At 43.4% G+C, this 21,347-nt stretch overlaps 1 protein-coding gene across 46 annotated transcripts in view; it reads left to right on the forward strand.

The window, feature by feature from the left end:
- Positions 1-21,347, forward strand: part of EIF4G3 (eukaryotic translation initiation factor 4 gamma 3) — a 408,790-nt gene that overhangs the window by 212,652 nt on the left and 174,791 nt on the right. For 25 of the 46 annotated variants that reach the window (XM_065574796.1, XM_065574798.1, XM_065574802.1 and 22 more), the window contains 4 exons: positions 5,757-5,936; positions 6,565-6,679; positions 14,246-14,352; positions 17,985-18,107. In XM_065574796.1, coding sequence (XP_065430868.1) covers positions 5,757-5,936; positions 6,565-6,679; positions 14,246-14,352; positions 17,985-18,107 — 525 coding nt within the window. Of the gene's footprint in view, positions 1-4,835; positions 4,857-5,756; positions 5,937-6,564; positions 6,680-14,245; positions 14,353-17,984; positions 18,108-21,347 lie in introns of all 46 variants that reach the window. The other 21 variants (XM_065574797.1, XM_065574810.1, XM_065574801.1 and 18 more) reach the window with 1 other exon arrangement.

Below are 21,347 nucleotides of genomic sequence, written 5' to 3' on the forward strand. Positions count from 1 at the left end.
TTCGCTGGTGGTCTCGGCGGTCAACGAGCGAGAGCGTCATGGCCAGCAAGCCCCTGCGCCCAAGGGCAAGGAAGCAAAGCGATTAGACTTGTTCGGGAGGAAAGTCTATTCATCTGGGGGCCTTCAGCTGAGGATCGCTAATCAGCAGGCGATTCTAAATAGACACAATTTTAACTCTTGGGCATCAGTCTCCAAGTTTAAGGACTCCCTACCTTAAGGACGCACATCCTGAGTTCACGGCCCTGATGGACGAGGGCATGGCGGTGGCCAAGACCTCATTGCAGGCCTCCCTCGACTCAGCCGACGCAGCGGCTAGAACAATCGCGTCAGGGGTAGTGATGAGGCGTTCGGCATGGTTACAGGCTTCAGGCCTTCCGCCAGAGGTGCAGACCACACTGCAGGACCTCCCGTTTGAAGGTTCGGGCTTGTTCTCCGACCAAAGGGACGCCAGGCTACATAGCCTTAAGGACTCGCGAGCAACCCTTAAGTCATTGGGCATGCATACCCCGGTGACACAGCGCAAGCCCTTTAAACCTCAGCCACCACAGAGGCAGTACCACCCTCGCCTTCGGCACGAACCGTACCGCCATCATGGCAGGGATAACAGGCGGAGACGTAACAATACGCCTAACCAGGGCCAAGGTCACGGCCAGGGCAAGCCGCAGCCAGGGAACAAACCAGGCTTTTGAAGCTACGCCCGAGGACAGCGTACCACATTCCATACCGGATCCTCCTCCAAGTTTCAAGGACCGCCTGTCCCATTTCTACCGGGCATGGTTGCGCATAACATCGGACCGCTGGGTCCTGCGCACAGTGAAGGCGGGCTATACCCTCCAGTTTTCCTCGCCCCCTCCCTGCCATCCCCCTTCCCCGTCCCTCTTCAGGGGACCCCTTTCACGAGCAACTTCTCATGCAGGAGGTACAGACCCTTCTCGCAGCAGGAGCAGTGGAAGAGGTCCCACCGGACCTAAGGGGAAAAGGATTCTACTCCAGATACTTCCTGATTCCCAAGGCAAAAGGGGGCCTCCGTCCTATCTTGGACCTGCGCGACCTAAACAAGTTTCTGATCAGAACACGCTTCCGTATGGTCTCCCTTGGAACTATTATCCCATCCCTGGATCCGGGGGACTGGTACGCTGCCCTCGATATGAAAGATGCCTACTTTCACATCGCCATCAATCCGGCCCACAGGCGGTTCCTGCGCTTCACTATCAACCAGCGCCATTTCCAATTTACGGTCCTGCCTTTTGGCCTGGCATCAGCACCACGAGTATTCACGAAATGCATGTCCGTGGTAGCAGCCTTCCTTCGGAAGAGAAGGATGCGTGTGTTCCCGTACTTGGACGACTGGCTTCTCGCGGGCAGGTCGGAGGCCGAGGTCCGATCTCACGTGACACTGGCCTTGCAAATGTTCGACAGGCTCGGCCTCCTGGTCAACGTGCCCAAGTCCACGTTAGTTCCCACACAGAGACTGGACTTCATAGGTGCAACCCTGGACTCGGTGACCGCGCGGGCAAGCCTCCCAGAGTCACGGTTCCTGACAATTCAGAGGGCCGTAAGCTCAGTCCAAAAATTCCCCACGACAACGGCAAGGTGTTGCATGCAGCTCCTGGGACACATGGCAGCCTGCACACATGTGGTCAGACATGCCCGCCTAAGGCTCTGGCCTTTGCAGTTGTGGTTTGCCCAAACGTACCGCCCCAACAGAGACCCCTTGGATCTAGTGGTGACGATCCCAGATCGGGTGTTGGGCTCGCTCCGCTGGTGGCTCGATCAACAGCAGGTCTGCGAAGGGATCCCCTTCGCTGCCCCACAGCCCACTCTGACGTTAGTAACAGATGCATCAGACCTGGGTTGGGGGGCGCATCTGGGGGAACTGCGGACCCAAGGGTTGTGGTCCAGAGAAGACAAACTGCTTCACATCAATCTAAAGGAGCTAAGAGCGGTTCGCCTCGCCTGTCAGAGCTTCCACGCCACCATAGAAGGTCACAGCGTGGCAGTCCTAACGGACAACACTACCGCCATGTTCTATATAAACAAGCAGGGCGGGTCCCGGTCCTCTCCCCTCTGTTGCGAGGCACTCCACTTATGGGACTTTTGTATAGCCCATGCAATCCACCTCATCGCAACGTATCTCCCGGGGATCCAAAACGGCTTAGCGGACCGCCTCAGCCGATCCTACTGAATGCACGAATGGGCGTTGAGGCGAGACGTCCTGCATTCAATCTTCCGGAGGTGGGGCTTTCCCTGGGAGGAGCTGTTCGCCACCAAGGACAACAGTCAATGCCCTCAGTTCTGCTCATTTCAGAACCTCAGCCCGGGATCATTAGCAGATGCCTTCACGATCCCATGGGGAGGGAGCCTGAGTTATGCCTTCCCTCCGTTCCCGCTCAAACACAAGGTCCTCCTCAAGACCCGCAGGGACAGGGCGACAATTATACTCATCGCTCCTTCCTGGCCATGCCAGCATTGGTTCACGACCCTGCTGGAATTGTCCATAGCCGACCCGATCACCCTCCCCCTCCATCGCGACCTAGTCACACAAGACAAGGGTCGCCTGCTCCACCCGAACCTGTCATCGCTACATCTCACGGCGTGGTATCTCTCTGGCTGAATGATGCGGAACACAGGTGCTCTCACCAGGTTCAACAAATCCTCCTTAGTAGTAGGAAGCCCTCCACAAGAGCGACCTACCTGGCCAAATGGAAAAGGACGTCATCCACTGGTGCGAGCCTCAGCACATACAGCCTTTACAGGCCTCAGTTCCGTCGATCCTGGACTACTTACTGCACCTTAAGCATCAAGGGCTTGCGCCTGCCTCGATTAGAGTGCATTTAGCCGCCATTTCGGCTTTCCATCCGGGAGAGTTGGGAGTGTCAGTGTTCTCCAACCCCACAGTGGCCCGATTCCTCAAGGGGCTGGAGAGGGTGTTTCCCTACTCGCGCCTGCCTGTCCCTGTGTGGAGTCTGAACCTAGTCCTAACAAAGCTCATGGGACCCCCCTTTGAACCCCTAGCCACTTGCTCCCTCATGCACCTCTCGTGGAAGGTGGCGTTTCTCGTGGCCATCACATCGGCCAGGAGGGTATCGGAATTGAGGGCCCTCACTTCAGAACCCCCTTATACAGTTTTTCATAAGGATAAGGTGCAGCTGAGGCCGCACCCCAAATTCCTCCCGAAAGTGGTATCGCAGTTTCACATGGGACAGGACATTTGTCTACCGGTGTTCTTCCCTAAACCCCATACGGACCCTCATCACCGCAGCCTACATACCCTTGATGTTCGAAGGGCATTGGCGTTCTATCTGGAACGGACCAGGTCATTCCGCAGAACACCTCAGCTGTTCATTGCCATTGCGGAACGTATGAAAGGCTTGCCTATCTCGACACAGCGCTTGTCGGCGTGGATTGTGCATTGTATACGCACATGTTATGAGCTCGCCAATGTTCCGGCCCCAGAGATCCGGGCCCACTCGACTAGGGCCCAAGCGTCCTCAACGGCCTTCTTGGCGCAAGTCCCTATCCAGGAGATCTGTAAAGCGGCCACCTGGTCGTCCATGCATACGTTCACAGCCCACTACGCGATCCATCATCAGACCAGAGAGGATGCGATGGTCGGACGGGCTGTGCTACAGTCAGTTGTACCTTGACTCCTACCCACCTCCAATGGTAAGCTTGGGAATCACCTAATGTGTAATGGACGTGAACAATCACTCGAAGAAGAAAGAAAGGTTACTTACCTTCTGTAACTGTTGTTCTTCGAGATGTGTTGTTCACGTCCATTACACTTCCCACCCTCCTTCCCCTCTGTCGGAGTCTCCGGCAAGAAGGAACCGGAGGGGTCGGGTCGGCAGGGATATATATACCCTGGAGCGGGGCGCCGCTCTGGCAGGAAGGAGGGGGCCCTGCCGGCCCAACGGGAGCCGCTAAGGGAAAAAGTTTCCGACGTCCGTGCACGCGGCGCGCGTACACCTAATGTGTAATGGACGTGAACAACACATCTCAAAGAACAACAGTTACAGAAGGTAAGTAACCGTTCTATACGGGGGCTATCGTGGTGTCTCAAAATCTTCAAGAATGACCAAAATGACTATTTTGTTATCACTGCCACAGTTTCCGAGTACAGGTGCATCATAGGATCCTTCTGCCTTGCTCTCTTCTCCAGTGGACTTAAAAGTGAAACCTATATATTGGCCCATCCTTTCTAAACCTCGCTTAGCCCAGACTTCCATTCCCCAATAATTATCTGCCTCTCTTCTTCCCTGTACTCATGGTATAGCTTGCCATGGGCTGACTGCTTGCTTTAATGCACCTGATCAATCAGCAGTGGTTGCTGTAGAGTGATATATGACTACGTTACTTTCTGCTCAGCAGTTTGAAGCACATATCTCTTATTCTTCTAGCCTTGGTATAGAGTTGGAGACCAAATCTAGAATTTAAGCATAGGTTTATTTCTATTTAGTGCATAGTGCTATTTCTGGACTACCAATATAACTAAGAGAGGAAGAGAAAAATGTTTGAAATTAAGAACAAGCTGCACATAAAGTCTTCTCCAGTATTCTGTTTGCTGCAAATTTTTATTTTTTTAACTTTTATTCTTCAGTGTAAAACTTTCTAGAAAACCTCTGCTTGAAATATGCTTGGGATTCTGACAGGAAAAGATTTCTTGATACTAGCTCAGTATCTTTCCTGCCCTGTTATATAGAAAACAGGATAGAAAGATTATTGAAACTATTACATTAGGGCTAATGTTATATCCTATCCCTTCATATTGATCTGTAAGTTGTTCCATTGGCTTTCTTTCTCTTTCCTGTTGCTTTCTTGCTTCGTTATTGAAGGGAGGATTCAGACCCATCCAGGTAATTTTAACTACTGGTTCTGCATGGCATAAGTGTTTCTTTATCACATATTTCATTATTAAATTAATGAATGTATTAATGTATGATGCATATCTTACCTGTTTAGTTTCAAGATTATTAAGACTGTAGTAGGAGTGAGGGCTTCTAGTGCCCTGAATGCTTCCACATCCCAGATGCTGATGCTTGTCTTAAAGAGAGTTGAGACCTGAGCCACATATCATCAGGTTGCTTTGTTCCCTGGGGTTTCTGTGTGGGCTACACTTGTGTGGTGGGTTACTTTATGCAAGTGTGCTGGAAAAGTTTGGTGCAACTTAGAAAGGGGTTGCCACCTTTTTGAAAAAGGAATGCAGGACATGTAGGCCCTTCAAACTTTCAGCAGGGTAAAGAGGATAAGTATGGGGGGACCTACAACCCCCATAAAAGTCTGAATTTTAGCTTTTCTGGAATTTTTTCAATGCAGTTTCCTTGATCTTTTACTGCCTTATCAAATCACTTATAAAGTTGGTATTTTTCTCAATCTACTCCACCTATAAAGTACATTTTGCATAGAATCCTTTCCTCCGACCTTTAGTCTGAAAGCTGGTGCATATAATTCACTAGACACACATTAATAGTTACACCATTATAGTTTAAAACTTAACTGTTTGCTCTTAGTCTGTCTTTCTCACTTTGTGCCTAGTAAAACTGAGGATTGTGTGTAAATGGCCATTGTTAAAACACTAATGGAAACTGTCCTGCAATTTTCTGAATGGGTGGCAACCCTCTGAAAGTGTGTTTGTTTGTTTTAAATTACAGTATGGTTTTCTCTACTATTATTTGATATTGGAAATTCATTTTCTTTTCAGGAAAAAAATAACTTTCTGACTTTTTTTGTTTTCGTTTTTTGCTTCCCTCCTCTAGTTTTTTCAGCGGCCTCAACTACAGCCTTCTAGAGCTGCCATCCAGAACAGCAGCCCTTCTATCCGTCCTGGTGCGCAAACACCAACTGCAGTCTATCAAACCAACCAACACATCATGATGGTTAACCATCTGCCAATGCCGTATCCAATGCCCCAGGGCCCCCAGTACTGTATACCACAGGTAATATATTGCCTAAGCACATATGAACTTGGAAGAGATACAGTTATTTCTCCTGGATTAAAAGAAGGTAATCTTTGGGACTGCAGGAAAGGTGGAGGAAAAGGCTGATATAATTAGCAGCATAACCCCTGTCCTTTTTCTTCTTTAAATGTATATATTTATCTATTAAGTCAGAGGATAATCATAAATTGTATCCTTTTTATATTTGGGATAAATTATTATTGTAGAATTTATTCTCTTCCTCTGAAAGAGATGATGGAAAACTAAATTCCTCAAAAACATCTAGTACTGTAACGGCTCATAAATTGATTTAAGAGCTATGCTATTACTATTAAACATTGGGCTTTCTTTGAGTCCTGCATTACAGAAATGAGGGGAATTAAATCAAGTTGACTATGGTCTGCCTCAGCACTGATTTGCTGCATATTTTTACCTCAAATGACACAGCATGCATTTCATTATGTCATTTTATTTTGCGGGGGCAGGCAGCATTCTGAATCTGTGTTTAAAAGGACTTCATAGTCTCATTTTTAGGAATTTTTTAAAACCAGGTTAATTATAGAATCTGTATGTAATGCCATATCATATGACAATTATTTGTAAATTCCTCGTAATTTTTCTCTCCCAGTATCGTCATAGTGGCCCTCCTTATGTTGGGCCTCCACAGCAGTATCCTGTTCAGCCACCAGGGCCAGGCCCATTTTATCCAGGCCCGGGTCCTGGAGAATTCCCCAATGCCTACGGTAAGCGGGGTGGAGGATTGTGCATGGTTTGGGGAAGGAAGGTGTTGCTGGATATTTGGGGTGGGGAGATGTTTCTGGGTTTGTTATTTTTCTACAGCTGGTTTAATATTGTAAAGCCAAAATAATTCATTTCAATTCGAAACAGCTGCTAAATTTGAGCTTGTTGTGCTTCTGATTAATCACTCTGTGATCATACATGCACACAGTTTTTTGTTTGCATGAATGTTAGCAGAATAGCTGTTGTTCATACAAATATTCTCAATCATGTGCAAAAAGGAGTATTCATGTGTGAACAAGAGTATTGGCTGTTTGTTATTCACTGTCTAATCATTATTATTATTATTATTAAGGCTGTTGATTAATTGCAGTTAACTCACACAATGAACTCAAAAATTGATTGCGATTAAAAAAATTAATCGCGATTAATCGCACTGTTAAATAATAGAATACTAATTGAAATGTATTAAATATTTTGGGATGTTTTTCTACATTTTCAAATATATTGATTTCAATTACAACAGAGAATACAAAGTGTACAATGCTCACTTTATGTTATTTTTATTACAAATATTTGCACTGTAAAAATGATAAAAGAAATAGTATTTTTCAGTTCACCTCAGACAAGCACTGTAGTGCAATCTCTTTATCAGGAAAGTGCAATCTACAAATGTAGATTTTTTTTGTTACATAACTGCACTCAGAAACAAAACCTCAGTCCTAATTCTTGTTCAGCCAATCGCTAAGAGAAACAAGTTTGTTTACATTTATGGGAGATAATGCTGCCCACTTCTTATTTACAATGTCACCTGGAAGTGAGAACAGACGTTCACATGGCACTGTTTTAGCTGATATTTACATGCCAGATGCACTAAAGATTCATATGCCTCTTCATGCTTAGGCCATCGTTCCAGAGGACATGCTTCCATGCTGATGACGCTCGTTGAAAAATAATGCATTAATTACATTTGTGGCTGAACTCTTTGGGGGAGAATTATATGTCTCCTACTCTGTTTTACCGCATTCTACCATATATTTCATGTTATAGCAGTATTGGATGATGACCCAGCACATGTTGTTCGTTTTAAGAACACTTTCACTGCAAATTTGACAAAATGCAAAGAAGATATCCATGTGAAATTTCTAAAGATAGCTACAGCATTCAACCCAAGATTTAAGAATCTGAAGTGACTTCCAAAATCTGAGAGGGATGAGGTATGGAGCATGCTTTCAGAAGTCTTAATGCAAAACTCTGATGCAGAAACTACAGAACTCAAACCACCAAAAAAGAAAATCAACCTTCTACTGGTAGCATCTGACTCAGATGATGAAAATGGATATGTGTCGGTCTGCACGGCTGTGGATCGTTATCGAACAGAGCCCATCATCAGCATGGATGCATGTCCTCTGGAATGGTGCTTGAAGCATCAAGCGACATATCAATCTTTAGCGCATCTGGCATGTAAACATCTTGCAATGCCGGTTACAACAGTGTCATGCAAACGCCTGTTCTCACTTTCAGGTAACATTGTAAACAAGAAGTGGGCAGCATTATCTTCTGCAAATGTAAACAAACTTGTTTGTCTGAGTGATTGGCTGAACAAGAAGGAGGACTGATTGGACTTATAGGCTCTAAAGTTTTACATTGTTTTATTTTTGAATGCAGGTTTTTTTGGTACATAATTCTATATTTGTAAGTTCAACTTTTATGATAAAAAGATTGCACTACAGTACTTGTATTAGGTGAATTGAAAAATACTATTTCTTTTGTTTTTTACAGTGCAAATATTTGTAATCAAAAATAAAGTGAGCACCGTACACTTTGTATTCTCTGTTGTAATTGAAATCAATGTATTTGAAAATATAGAAAGTTTGGTTGTTATACTAATTATTAAAATTGCTTAGGATCCCAAAATAGTGTAGTTTTAACAAATGCTGACTCACTTAAAAGGAAATAAACTCTAAATGAAAATAAGTTATCACTTCAGTTATCATTTACTTGTCATGAACCAAGGTCTGGACTTTTTTTTGTTTATTCAGCAACAGTTAATCATAGAATCATAGAACTGGAAGGGACCTTGAGAGGTCATCTAGAACAGTGCCTGGCACTCATGGCAGGACTAAGTATTACCTAGACCATGCCTGACAGGTGTTTGTCTAACCTGCTCTTAAAAATCTCCAATAATGGAAATTCCACAATGTTCCTAGGCAATTTATTCCAGTCCTTAACAACTCTGACAGTTAGGAAGATTTTCCTAATGTCCAATCTAAACCTCCCTTGCTGCAATTTAAGCCCATTGCTTCTTATCCTATCCTCAGAGGTTAAGAAAAACAATTTTTCTCCCTCCTCCTTGTAACAACCTTTTACGTACTTAAAAATGTTATCATGTCCCCCCCTCAGTCTTCTCTTTTCCAGATTAAACAAACCCAATTTTTTCAATCTTCCCTCATAGCTCATGTTTTCTAGATGTTAATCATTTTTGTTGCTCTTCTCTGGACTCGCTCTAATTTATCCACATGCTCCCTAAAATGTAGCGTCCATAACTAGACACAATACTCCAGTTGAGGCCTAATCAGCGCAGAGTAGAGCGGAAGAATTACTTCTCGTGTCTTGCTTACAAGACTCCTCCTAATACATCCCAGAATGATGTTCGCTTTTTTTGCAAGAGTATTACATTGTTTACTGATATTTACCTGGGGGTCCACTATGACCCCCAGATCCCTTTCTGCAATATTCCTTCCTAGGCAGTCATTTCCCATTTTCTATGTGTGCAACTGATTGTTCCTTCCTAGATGAAGTACTTTGTATTTGTCCTTATTGAATTTCATCCTATTTACTTCAGACCATTTCTCCAGCTTGTCCAGAGATTTTGAATTTTAATCCTATCCTCCAAAGCACTTGTGACCCCTCCCAGCTTGGTATCAACCACAAACTTTATAAGTGTACTCTGTATGCCATTATCTAAATAATTGATGAAGGTATTGAACAGAACTGGACCCAGAACTGATCCCTGCAGGACCCCACTCATTATGTCCTTCCAGCATGACTGTGAACCACTGATAACTACTCCCTGGGAACGGTTTTCTAACCAGTTTTGCACCTACCTTATAGTAGCTCCATCTAGGTTGCATTTGCCTAGTTTGTTTATGAGAAGGTCATGCGAGACAGTGTCAAAAACTTTACTAAAGTCAAGATATACAACATCTACTGCTTTCCCCTTATCCACAAGACTTGTTACCCTGTCAAAGAAAGCTATCAGGTTGGTTTGACATGATTTGTTCTTGACAAATCCATGCTGACTGTTACTTATCACCTTATTATCTTCTAGGTATTTGCAAATTGATTGCTTAATTATTTGCTCCATTATCTTTCCGGGTACAGAAGTTAAGGTGACCGGTCTGTAATTCCCCGAGTTGTCCTTATTTCCCTTTTTATAGATTGGTACTATATTTGCCCTTTTCCAGTCTTCTGGAATCTCTCCCGTCTTCCATGACTTTTCAAAGATAATCGCTAATGGCTCAGATATCTCCTCAGTTAGCTTCTTGAGTATTCTAGGATGCATTTCTTCAGGCCTTGGTGACTTGAAGACATCTAATTTGTCTAAGTAATTTTTAAACTTGTTCTTTCCCTATTTTTAGCCTCTTCTGATTCTTCCTCATTTTCACTAGTGTTCACTGTGTTAGATGTCAAATCACCGCCAACCTTCTTAGTGAAAACTGAAACAAAGAAGTCATTAAGCACCTCTGCCATTTCCACATTTTTTTGTTCTTGTTTTTCCCCTCTCATTGAGTAACGGACCTATCCTGTCCTTGGTCTTCCTCTTGCTTTTAATGTATTTGTAGAATGTTTTCTTGTTACCCTTTATGTCTCTAGCTAGTTTGATCTCATGATATTGTGATAGTGACTTACATTTATAATAGTACACTTATCCCAAAAGTTTACAGTGATGTCACCAACCCTGGATTGTGTTATCTCTGAATGAATTGGGCAGTAGAAAAGGGCTGATCATAAGGGAGACAATTTCAGTTTATATTTCTGAAATCATCACTGCAGGAGAAATAAAGAAAATAAATGTGGCAATGACTCTTCTAATTCTGATAAAGTAACTTGGAGAATACATGGTGTAGCTTGCATGGTGTCAAGTAACAGGGGGTAGCCGTGTTAGTCTGTATCTACAAAAACAACAAGGAGTCTGGTGGCACCTTAAAGACTAACAGATTTATTTGGGCATAAGCTTTCGTGAGTAAAAACCTCACTTCTTCGGATGCATCCGAAGAAGTGAGGTTTTTACTCACGAAAGCTTATGCCCAAATAAATCTGTTAGTCTTTAAGGTGCCACCAGACTCCTTGTTGTTTTTGATGGTGTAGCTTTAATTTTTTGTTTTTCTGTTGATTCTCTTGTCTGGCTTTTGAATCCCTTCCCACTCTCCTGACAGCATTTTCCTTTCTTTATTTTGTAGCTTGAAAAAATTGTTGTCCTGGTTTCTTTTGTGTTCTTTGAACTGGTGTGATTTCTTGCCACATGGGCTGTAGTCTTTCAGTCCCAGTCTATTCTAACGCTGCCTTGTCTGCTGAGTTTCAATGTGCTGAGCTAGTAGGCCAGAGATGATAATCTGCAGTGCAGCTGTCTATAACACAGTTAGTGCTGTTTAATTCCAGGCAGGCAGAGAAGGTCTAGCCAAGGAAGAGGATGCCAGGGCATACAATAGGTGAATTGAGATTTGTCTGTATCATGCATTTATCTCCTGCTGTTGTTTCCTAGATGTGTAGGCAGGGCCGGCTCTGGCTTTTTTGCCGCCCCAGGCAAAAAAGCCTCCGCCCCCCCCACCCCCACCCCCCCAGCGCGGCAGTGGAGGGCGGCCAGAGCGCCGGGGGAGGACGGCGAGTCCCGGTCGGGGCTCTGCTCTCCCCGGCGGCCAGAGCCGGAGCACCGCGCCGCCCGCCTCCAGGTGCCGCCCCAAGCACAAGCTTGGTGGGCTGGTGCCTGGAGCCGGCCCTGGGCTTGGGATACTATTTATCTCCTCACTGAAAGAGTAAGCATGGTGCTAGGCGCTGATCAGACTATTTGGAGTCAAAGAAGCTGAACTTGAACTTGTTTAATTGTGGCCATTAATATCAGATAGCATGTAGTTTAAATTTGAAAGCCTTCTTTATCACAAGAGGACAGGATACATAGCTGCTGTTACGCAACTGTGCTGTTGCCTTTTGGTCCAGCTGTGTGACACATGTAACTGCTACTGGCCTGAGAAACTTGTACTGTGTGTAGCTGCTAACCAGCCATGATCCAAATATCAGACAAGCCGACGAAAGTCCAGTGTAGACTGACTGTTAGTGTCTCTGTGCCTCATTTCCCCATTTGTAAAATGGGGATAATAGCACTGCCTTTCTTCAGAGGTAGGTTTTGAGGATAAACTTATTGTTTGTAAGGCAATCAGATATTATGATGATGATGGTCAGGTAAGCAGTCAGAAAGAAAGAAATGGTCAGAACATTTCTGTCACTTGTCTTCAGGAAATGAAGTCATATCTCCAAAACTGTTAGTCAGAATTCTCTGCAGTTTTCCCCAGTGGCCTTGGCTTTCAACAGCTTGAAAATGCTTCCTTCTGTACAGCCACCTGCCTAGTGCGTTGGCAGGTCAGGAGCTGTTGTGTACAGTGCTGGTCTGAGCATGCAATCTGGAAGAAGAAAATCTCTTCAGGTCTTTGCAGTCTAGTTTTCCACTCCAGAAACATAGCCCTTGTAAGTCACAAACATAGCCCTTGTAAGTCATTAGACTGAGGGTTACTTTGCTTGACTGGATTTTACCACTCACTTCTGTGAGTGAAAAGAACAGGAGTACTTGTGGCACCTTAGAAACTAACAAATTTATTAGAGCATAAGCTTTCGTGGACTACAGGCCACTTCTTCGGATGCATATAGAGTGAAATAAATATTGAGGAGATATATATACACACATACAGAGAGCATAAACAGGTGGGAGTTGTCTTACCAACTCTGAGAGGCCAATTAAGTAAGAGGGAAAAATTTTTTTTGAAGTGATAATCAAGCTAGCCCAGTACAGACAGTTTGATAAGAAGTGTGAGAATACTTACAAGGGGAGATAGATTCAATGTTTGTAATGGCTCAGCCATTCCCAGTCCTTATTCAATCCTGAGTTGATTGTGTCTAGTTTGCATATCAATTCCAGCTCAGCAGTCTCTTGTTGGAGTCTGTTTTTGAAGTTTTTCTGTTGTAAGATAGCCACCCGCAGGTCTGACATTGAATGACCAGACAGGTTAAAGTGTTCTCCCACTGGTTTTTGAGTATTATGATTCCTGATATCAGATTTGTGTCCATTAATTCTTTTGCGTAGAGACTGTCCAGTTTGGCCAATGTACATGGCAGAGGGGCATTGCTGGCACATGATGGCATATATCACATTGGTAGATGTGCAGGTGAACGAGCCCCTGATGGTATGGCTGATGTGATTAGGTACTATGATGATGTCACTTCTGTGAGTGAAAGGTTCCCCGGCTCCTCTTTTGATATAGTGTGAACTGATGCAATAAGGAATTTCCTCAAGGAAATGCCACATATTAATTTTATTTTCATCAGAGTTTAGCCCTGTTGTAGAATAAGTCAGATTACTTTAGATGTGAGTGCAGGGCACATGGCCTACCTGATATCCTCAGAAGAATGCAGGATTGTCTTTTGAGTTCACCTGAATTCCAGTACACAAATATCAGACAGCTCTGGTATGTCACCTTTGTTTACCTTGAGCTGCATCCCAGGATTCTTTAAAACTGACTGCTCAGCCATATGAGCCATCTTGTTTCCAGAAAGGAAAAGTTACCTAAAGATTGCTGGATATTGATGTTGTCAATTTAATCAACAATGCAACATGTGTTTTGTAGTACTAAGCATGGTTTGTACTTTTTATGTTCTGCAGCATGAGAATAGAGCTACTGTTGTAATTAAATTCTCCGGCTCAGTTTCAAAATAGGTTGCAGTTGCGATTGCAACTTCCAGGGAATAGTTTGGTTATGGCTTGCTCTACACTGGATAAGAGTCCAGTCTTGTTTCTTTAATTCTATATAGATTTTGTTCAGTGCTTGAAATAGTCCTCACAGGTCTCGCAGCTCAATAAAATGCAAGGAAGGGCAGATTTTCCTTTCTGTTAGTGTTGGCTGATTTCAGTAGTATTTTCAGTGCCTCTAGAAAGTTGTCAAGTATCAGAGGGGTAGCCGTGTTAGTCTGGATCTGTAAAAAGCAACAGAGTGTCCTGTGGCACCTTTAAGACTAACAGAAGTATTGGAGCATAATCTCTGTTGCTCTAGAAAGTTGATGCATGTGGCCATTTCCCCAGTCACATGAAAAAAAGTGGAATAGTGACTCTCTCCAATTGTTATGTTGTGATGTCATATTCTGATTTGATAGAAGTGCAGAAGAAACTGCACATAGGCTACTTAGAAAATGGAGATTGAAACTGGGAGGGAGGATCAGAGGGCTGTCACTCACTTGCTGCTCTTCACTTTACTTCATTTACAAATGAACTGAATATGTGTTTCTATTTTGTTGTGATTTCCTAGGAACACCATTCTACCCAAGTCAGCCAGTGTATCAGTCAGCACCCATCATAGTGCCTACACAGCAGCAGCAGCAGCAGCCTCCACCAGCTAAAAGAGAGAAAAAAACAGTAAGAACCTACTCTTCTGGTACTTTCTTTATGGATCTCCTAAGTCTGATATAGCAAGGCTGGGACATTGAAGGGGACACACTGGTATAAAATTCAATATTAAACTCAGATTGTTACTCCCTCACCCTTTTGTAGGTTTTGTCCCCTCCCTTTTAGCTCCTTCTTAGTCTAGAACTTCTGATAATGGGCAGGGCGTCCAGTAACAGTTGTGTATAAAGCTGGCCAGCTCATCTTATTTTTCAGTCTTCACAGTGTTGAATTTACTGGGTGGTGGTCTCTTATTCTAACTGTAGTAAATGTGAAAGCTGCTTATTGATACTTCAATTGAGAAGTTAATGCTTAGTGATTACCAAACATGGTATTTAGACATAGCTCAACATGTCTAAAATTGAAGAAATGGTAGGGGACAACTGAAGTAATGAAGACAGAATTCTCTTAAAGGAAAATATAAACATTGTTGAGAGTTGTTTGCAAGATAGGAAGGATTTCCTACATCTCAAAGTACAGGATATCTCTTTCTTTTGATTTCTTAAGATCAACTGTGACATTGAATGAAACTTTGTCTATTGAAATGGAAAAGCAGAACATTTAACTGGGTGGTACTGCAAGCAAGACATTTTTTGTACCCTTGTCATCAACACATAGCTGTGATACTAAGTCCCTTTTCCAGGCCTTCAAGCAACTGTTCACCATCAGCTTCGTTTATGAACAGTCTGTTCATTTTTAACATCCAAAAAATATCATAGATAAATCAGTAGTTACGCCATAAAAACCAATTCAAATGCAAAGACTTAAACTTGATAAGAAAGTTGCAGTCTTGTATGCTAATAAAATTATATTCAATGTACAGTAGAACCTCAGAGTCACGAGCATCAGAGTTGCGAACTGACCGGTCAACCACACACCTCATTTGGAACCAGAAGTAAGCAGACAGACATGCACGTGCACACACGCACAAGCAAATACTCTACAGCGTAAACTGCTAAAAAAAAACCAAAGGGATCTTTTTTTTTTTAAAAGACAAGATAAGGAAACTGTTTCTGTGCTTGTTTCATTTGCACTAAGACGGTTAAAAGCAGCATAGTAAAATTTCAAAGCTGTATTAAGTCAACATTCAGTTGTAAACTTTTGAAAGAACAATCATAACATTTTGTTCAGGGTTACAAACATTTCAGAGTTACAAACAAACTCCATTCCTGAGGTGTTCATGATTCTGAGGTTCTACTGTAGCAGAAAATGAGAAGTTTTAAAAAATGATTAAAGCCCTTCTCCCTAGATATATTCTTCTAGACAGAATTAAACTCACAGGCTTACACTACTAAATGCTGCAATTGAAGAAACAAAGGAAAAATTAAAGGAAGAACTAAAAGAATCAACAATGATATAAATGCAAGATGACTGGTTGAACATGAGATATGATCCAGTAATGCTACAAGCATCTATACAAGGAAAATGTATTTTTTCTGCTACTGATTCGTGGTCTGGAAAAAAATGTGCAGATTATCACTTTCTGATTGCTGTAGAGTTAATAAAAGAATGCAGAGAAAAGTATGACAAGGGAGGTGTTTTCCATTTTCTCAGACCGTAAAAATAAAAAGATTAGAAAACGTATCTGTTGCAGTGATCCTGACAAGCATATTTGTATTCAGTATACTCTTTAAACCTGAGAATGAAGTAAAATCTAACACAATAGTAAAGCTCATAGTGCAAAGTCAAAAAGTTCTTCTGGACACCATTAGCCTATTATATTCTATATAGGTTCTCATAATGCTCATCAAAGTATCTGAGCACCTTCTGGTAGTGCATTAAACCATGTGACTTCACCACTTGTTTGCTTTCTCATCCTCTCATAGGGGGGTATAGGGAGGGAACATGTAGAAGAATCATAGAAGATTAGAGTTGGAAGAGACCTCAGGAGGTCATGTAGTCCAACCCCCTGCTCAAAGCAGGACCAACCCCAACTAAATCATCCCAGCCAGGGCTTTGTCAAGCCGGGCCTTAAAAACCTCTAAGGATGGAGATTCCGCCACCTCCCTAGATAACCCATTCCAGTGCTTCACCACCCTCCTAGTGAAATAGTTTTTCCTAATATCTAATCTAGACCTCCCCACTGCAACTTGAGACCATTGCTCCTTGTTCTGTCATCTGCCACCACTGAGAACAGCCTAGCTCCATCCTCTTTGGAACCCCCCTTCAGGTAGTTGAAGGCTGCTATCAAATCCCCCCTCACTCTTCTGCAGACAAGCCTAGTTCCCTCAGCCTCTCCTCATAGGTCATGTGCCCCAGCCCCCTAATCATTTTCGTTGCCCTCCGCTGGACTCTCTCCAATTTGTCCACATGCTTTCTGTAGTGGGGGGCCCAAAACTGGACACAGTACTCCAGATGTGGCCTCACCAGTGCCGAATAGAGAGGAATAATCACTTCCCTTGATCTGCTGGCAATGCTGTAGGAGCAGCATTTTATAATTGTACTATGAGAATTAATGTAGGATTTGAAAAGGCTGGATTTTGGTTTTTAGTCTGTTGCTGCTGCAGATAGCTGCCAGAATTAAAGGCAGCTTGTCTGGCCAAGCTTTTCCAGTGTGGTTTACTACCTTCCGCAGCGCTTCCTTAATGGTGCGGTTCATGCGCTCCACCTGACCTGAGGATTGGGGTCGGTATGATATATGAAATTTTTGCTTGATTCCTAAAGCTTGTAACACTGATGTATAAACCTCTCCCACAAAGCCTCCCCTCCCCCCGCCCCGTTATCGGAATCTGTTATTTCAGGGGTACCATATCTACACACCACCTCATTAAGAAACTTCTTAGCTACCACCTTGGTGCTATTCATTTTAGTGGGAACTCATGATGCACCAACAGAGGCTCAGGATCTGGCATAGAGTTCAGATTGATTTTATTGACAAGTTACCAAGAAGTAAAAAAAGATTCCCAATCCTGCCACATATTTTTGTGGCCTTGGGCAACTCACTTAGGCTCTCTGTGCCTCAGTTGCCCATCTGTAAAATAAGAATAATACACTTCCTCCTTCACAGAGGTGTTGTGAGGATAAATCCAGTAAAGGTTATGAGGTGTTCAGATACTGTAGTGATAAGGACCATATAAGGACCTTAGGGGTTACGAGGTTTCTTATCAGAGTGTTCCCATGGACCTTTGCCTTTTTCTTTTGTATCAACCTCTGGCTAGCATGTTTAGTCCTATGGCTAGTAAGTGTCTGGTAAATTTAATCCAGAGTAGGAATAACTATATCCTTAGTTAAAGGGTCATGCACCATCATGGATTGATTTCTTTTCTTAATTTTTCCACTATTCCTCTGGATTTGGGAAAGATTTTGAAGAGATGCTCACATTTAGACCTGATTGTGATGATTGATGAGTGCCTTATCATCTTATTGATAGTTATTCAGATAAGCTTCATTTCTTTGTGCCCACAGAATGCCATCTTAAATCAGAGCCATGTCAGTTTGCAATTATAGGTCTGATTTGTGTGGCATAGACTGATAGAGACTACACTGTATTTAATACTTAGTGTAATGGGAAATATATGACTGCATGCTTTCCTTCTCTGTATACTCCCTAGCATGGTGTCTACTGGGAATACGCATTTGAAGTATTTCTCTATTCAATTCTGTAGATCCGAATCCGGGATCCAAACCAGGGCGGCAAAGATATAACGGAAGAAATAATGTCTGGAGGAGGCAGCAGGAACCCTACGCCTCCCACTGTGAGACCCACCCCCACGCCTACCCCTCCTCAGGTAGTAAGATGATGAGCTCTGGTAATGTCAGCCTTTTGTCATTAATATGTGCTGAACTTTGCTGTTTGCTATAGCCACTTTCTGTATTTTCCATTCACACTAGGTGCATCATCACCTCAGATATCTAAATGTTCCTTTCATAAATAGGCCATTTAAGGGTTATTGTTAGCCAGTACTTGGTAATTTTTTGACAAGCCCATATTCAGAGAAGAGTTGCTGTTACAGACTTCCTAACCAGCTTTTGCATGGCATTGTCAGGAGCTGTTTTTAAGCATTGTTACAGTAACTGCTTTGTTTCTAAAAGAAAGATCAAGGACAGGGTGGGTCCGCTGCTCGGTGGAGAAGATGAACTGATAATGGAAGACAATAGGAAGGCAGACCTGCTCAATGCCAACTTTGCGTCAGTCTTTTCACAAAGAATAACATGTGACTGGATGACCAGTGAATTTACCATAGACAATATAGAGAAAGGGATGCAGATCGGGATAAGTAAAGGATACGTCAGAGATCTTCTGACCAATTTGAATGAATTCAAATCAGCGGGGCCTGATGCTATTCACCCGATGGTACTGAAGGGATTAGCTGAAGAAATCTCTGTGCCACTGGTAACAATATTTGCAAACTCATGCATGACAGGAGAGGTCCCGGAAGACTGGAGAAGGGCTAACATAGTGTCCATCTTTAAAAAGGGGGAAAAGGAGGAGCTGGGGAACTATAGACCAGTCAGCCTGACTTTGATATCTGGAAAGCTACTAGAAGAATGTATAAAACATTCCATTTGTGAATACCTGGAGGATTAAGGGGTAAGCTCTAGCAGCTAATATGGATTTACCAAGAACAAATCATGTCAAAACAGCTTGATTTCCTTCTTTGACAGAGTAACTGGTTTGGTGGATGGGGGAATGCGGTGGACATAATATACTTGGACTTCAGCAAGGCTTTTGACACAGTCCCACATGACATTCTGATAAATAAATTGGAGAAATGCAGGCTTGGCAGAACTACCATTAAGTGGATATATAATTGGTTAAACAACCACAAACAAAGAGTAACTATTCATGGAATGATGTCAGATTGGAGGGAGGTTCCACAGGGATCTGTTCTGGATTTGGTATTGTTTAACATCTTTATTAATGACCTGGATGTAGGAATAGAGAGCATACTGATCAAATTGCAGATGCACAAAGCTGGGGGGGCGGGAAGGAGGAGGCGGGGGTTGGAGAATTTGGTTATAGATGGGGCCCTACCAAATTCTTGGCCATGAAAAACGCATCACAGACCATGAAATCTGGTCTTTTGTGTACTTTTACCCTGTACTATACAGATTTCACAGGGGAGACCAGCGTTTCTCAAACTGGGGGTCCTGACCCAAAAGGGAGTTGTGGAGGTGGAGGGTTGGAAGGTTATTGTAGGGGGATCACAGTATTGCCACCCTTACTTCTGCAGTGTCTTCAGCGCTGGGTGGCCAGAGGGTGGCGGCTCTTAGCCAGGTGCCCAGCTCTGAAGGCAGCACCCCACCAGCAGCAGTGCAAAAATAAGGCCATACCATACCATGACATCCTTACTTCTGCGCTGCTGCAGGTAGTGGAACTGCCTTCAGAGCTGGGCTTCCGGCCAGCAGCTGCTGCTCTCCACCAGCCCAGCTCTGAAGGCAGTGCCGCCGCCAGCAGAGTGCAGAAGTAAGGGTGGCAATACCAAGACCCCCCCCTACAATAACATTGTGACATTCCCTCCATACACACACACGATCTCCTTTTGGGTTAGGACACCTACAGTTTCAACACCATGAAATTTCAGATTTGAATATCTGAAATCATGAAATTTACAATTTTTAAAATCCTATGACCATGAAATTGACCAAAATGGACTGTGAATTTGGTAGGGCCCTAGTTTTAGACAACAAAATTAAACTCAACAAAGACAAATGTAAGGTGCTACACTTAGGGAAGAAAAACCAAATGCACCAATACAGAATGGGGTATAACTGGCTTGGCAGCAGCACTGCTGAGAAGGATCTGGGAGTTGTGGTGAATCACAACCTCAACATGAGTCAGCAATGGCATGCTGTTGCAAATAAAGCAAATGCAATTTTAGGATGCTGTGATGGGATCCTCGGGTGCAACCTGGGACTGTGGGACTGCAGTGCCTCCTTTTCTCACTATTCTGGGTAGTCTGTCTCAATGCCTTACTGGTGGCAAGCAGCAAACCCCTCTAGGTGCTGTTACTACTCAGTGCAACCACATGTGGAGCCCCACACCCACCTAGATTGCATGAATGATCCCCGAGCCACTCATGAATCACAGAGAGAAAGGCACCAGCCAAATCTCCCCAGCTCCCAGCCTTGTACTTTAGGAATATACCGTCTTCCACTGCTCAAAACCCTTTCTTGAGCAATGCAAGTTTATTAATTGATTCACCACTTCATCAATAGAAAGTGGACATACACCAGCCTTTGTAACCTGAGCAGATTTACCAAGCATTTCAGTCAAACTCACTGGTAAGGATAAACATTAAAATAAGTGTATAGATTACAAAAAGATAGATTTAAGTGATTATAAGGGATAGGCAAAAAGTCAGAGTTAGTTATCAAAGAAAACAAAATAAACAAACAATCTAAATCTTAAATCTGTAAGACACTAGGCAGTATGTCGATCAAGCGGTTTTCTTGGCCGTTTCTCAGATGTTACGGTTTATAATGCTCAGGTTTCACCCTTGAAACCTGGGCCAGTCTCCTCTGTTGGAGTTTCAGTCTTCTGAGTGTTCTTGTTGCTTGCAATGAAGAGGCGGGAGGAAGGAGAGGGGAGAGAAAAGGCGAAGCATGGGGCCACTGTGTTCTGTTTTATGCCCTTATTCCTTGTGCTTGGAGAACATAAGTACAGGCGTATCTGGTGGGCATTGCTGAGTCACCAGGCAAGCCTGAGCAATTCCCCTGGTGTGGCCTTGTGCAAGTGAGTCACTGAATTCTAACTCCCTTGCTGGAAAATGGCCGTGGATGGTTGTTCGACACCTGCCCACGCATTGGTTAGCTTCCTCATTCTTGTCTCTGGGGATCTAATATCTGGGCAGTTCCCCAGCTCACAGCATATTTTAATGACAGCCATACAGCACAATCTCATAATTTCATACACAACAATGATATACATATTTAGATAGAACAATGGCATTTAGGAGATCATAACCTTTCCCATGATACCTCACATGTCATGCTTTATTTGAAATATCACAATTTTATATAAATGA

This window comes from Chrysemys picta, chromosome 21, assembly GCF_011386835.1.
Source record: "Chrysemys picta bellii isolate R12L10 chromosome 21, ASM1138683v2, whole genome shotgun sequence".
Lineage (NCBI taxonomy): Eukaryota > Metazoa > Chordata > Testudines > Emydidae > Chrysemys > Chrysemys picta.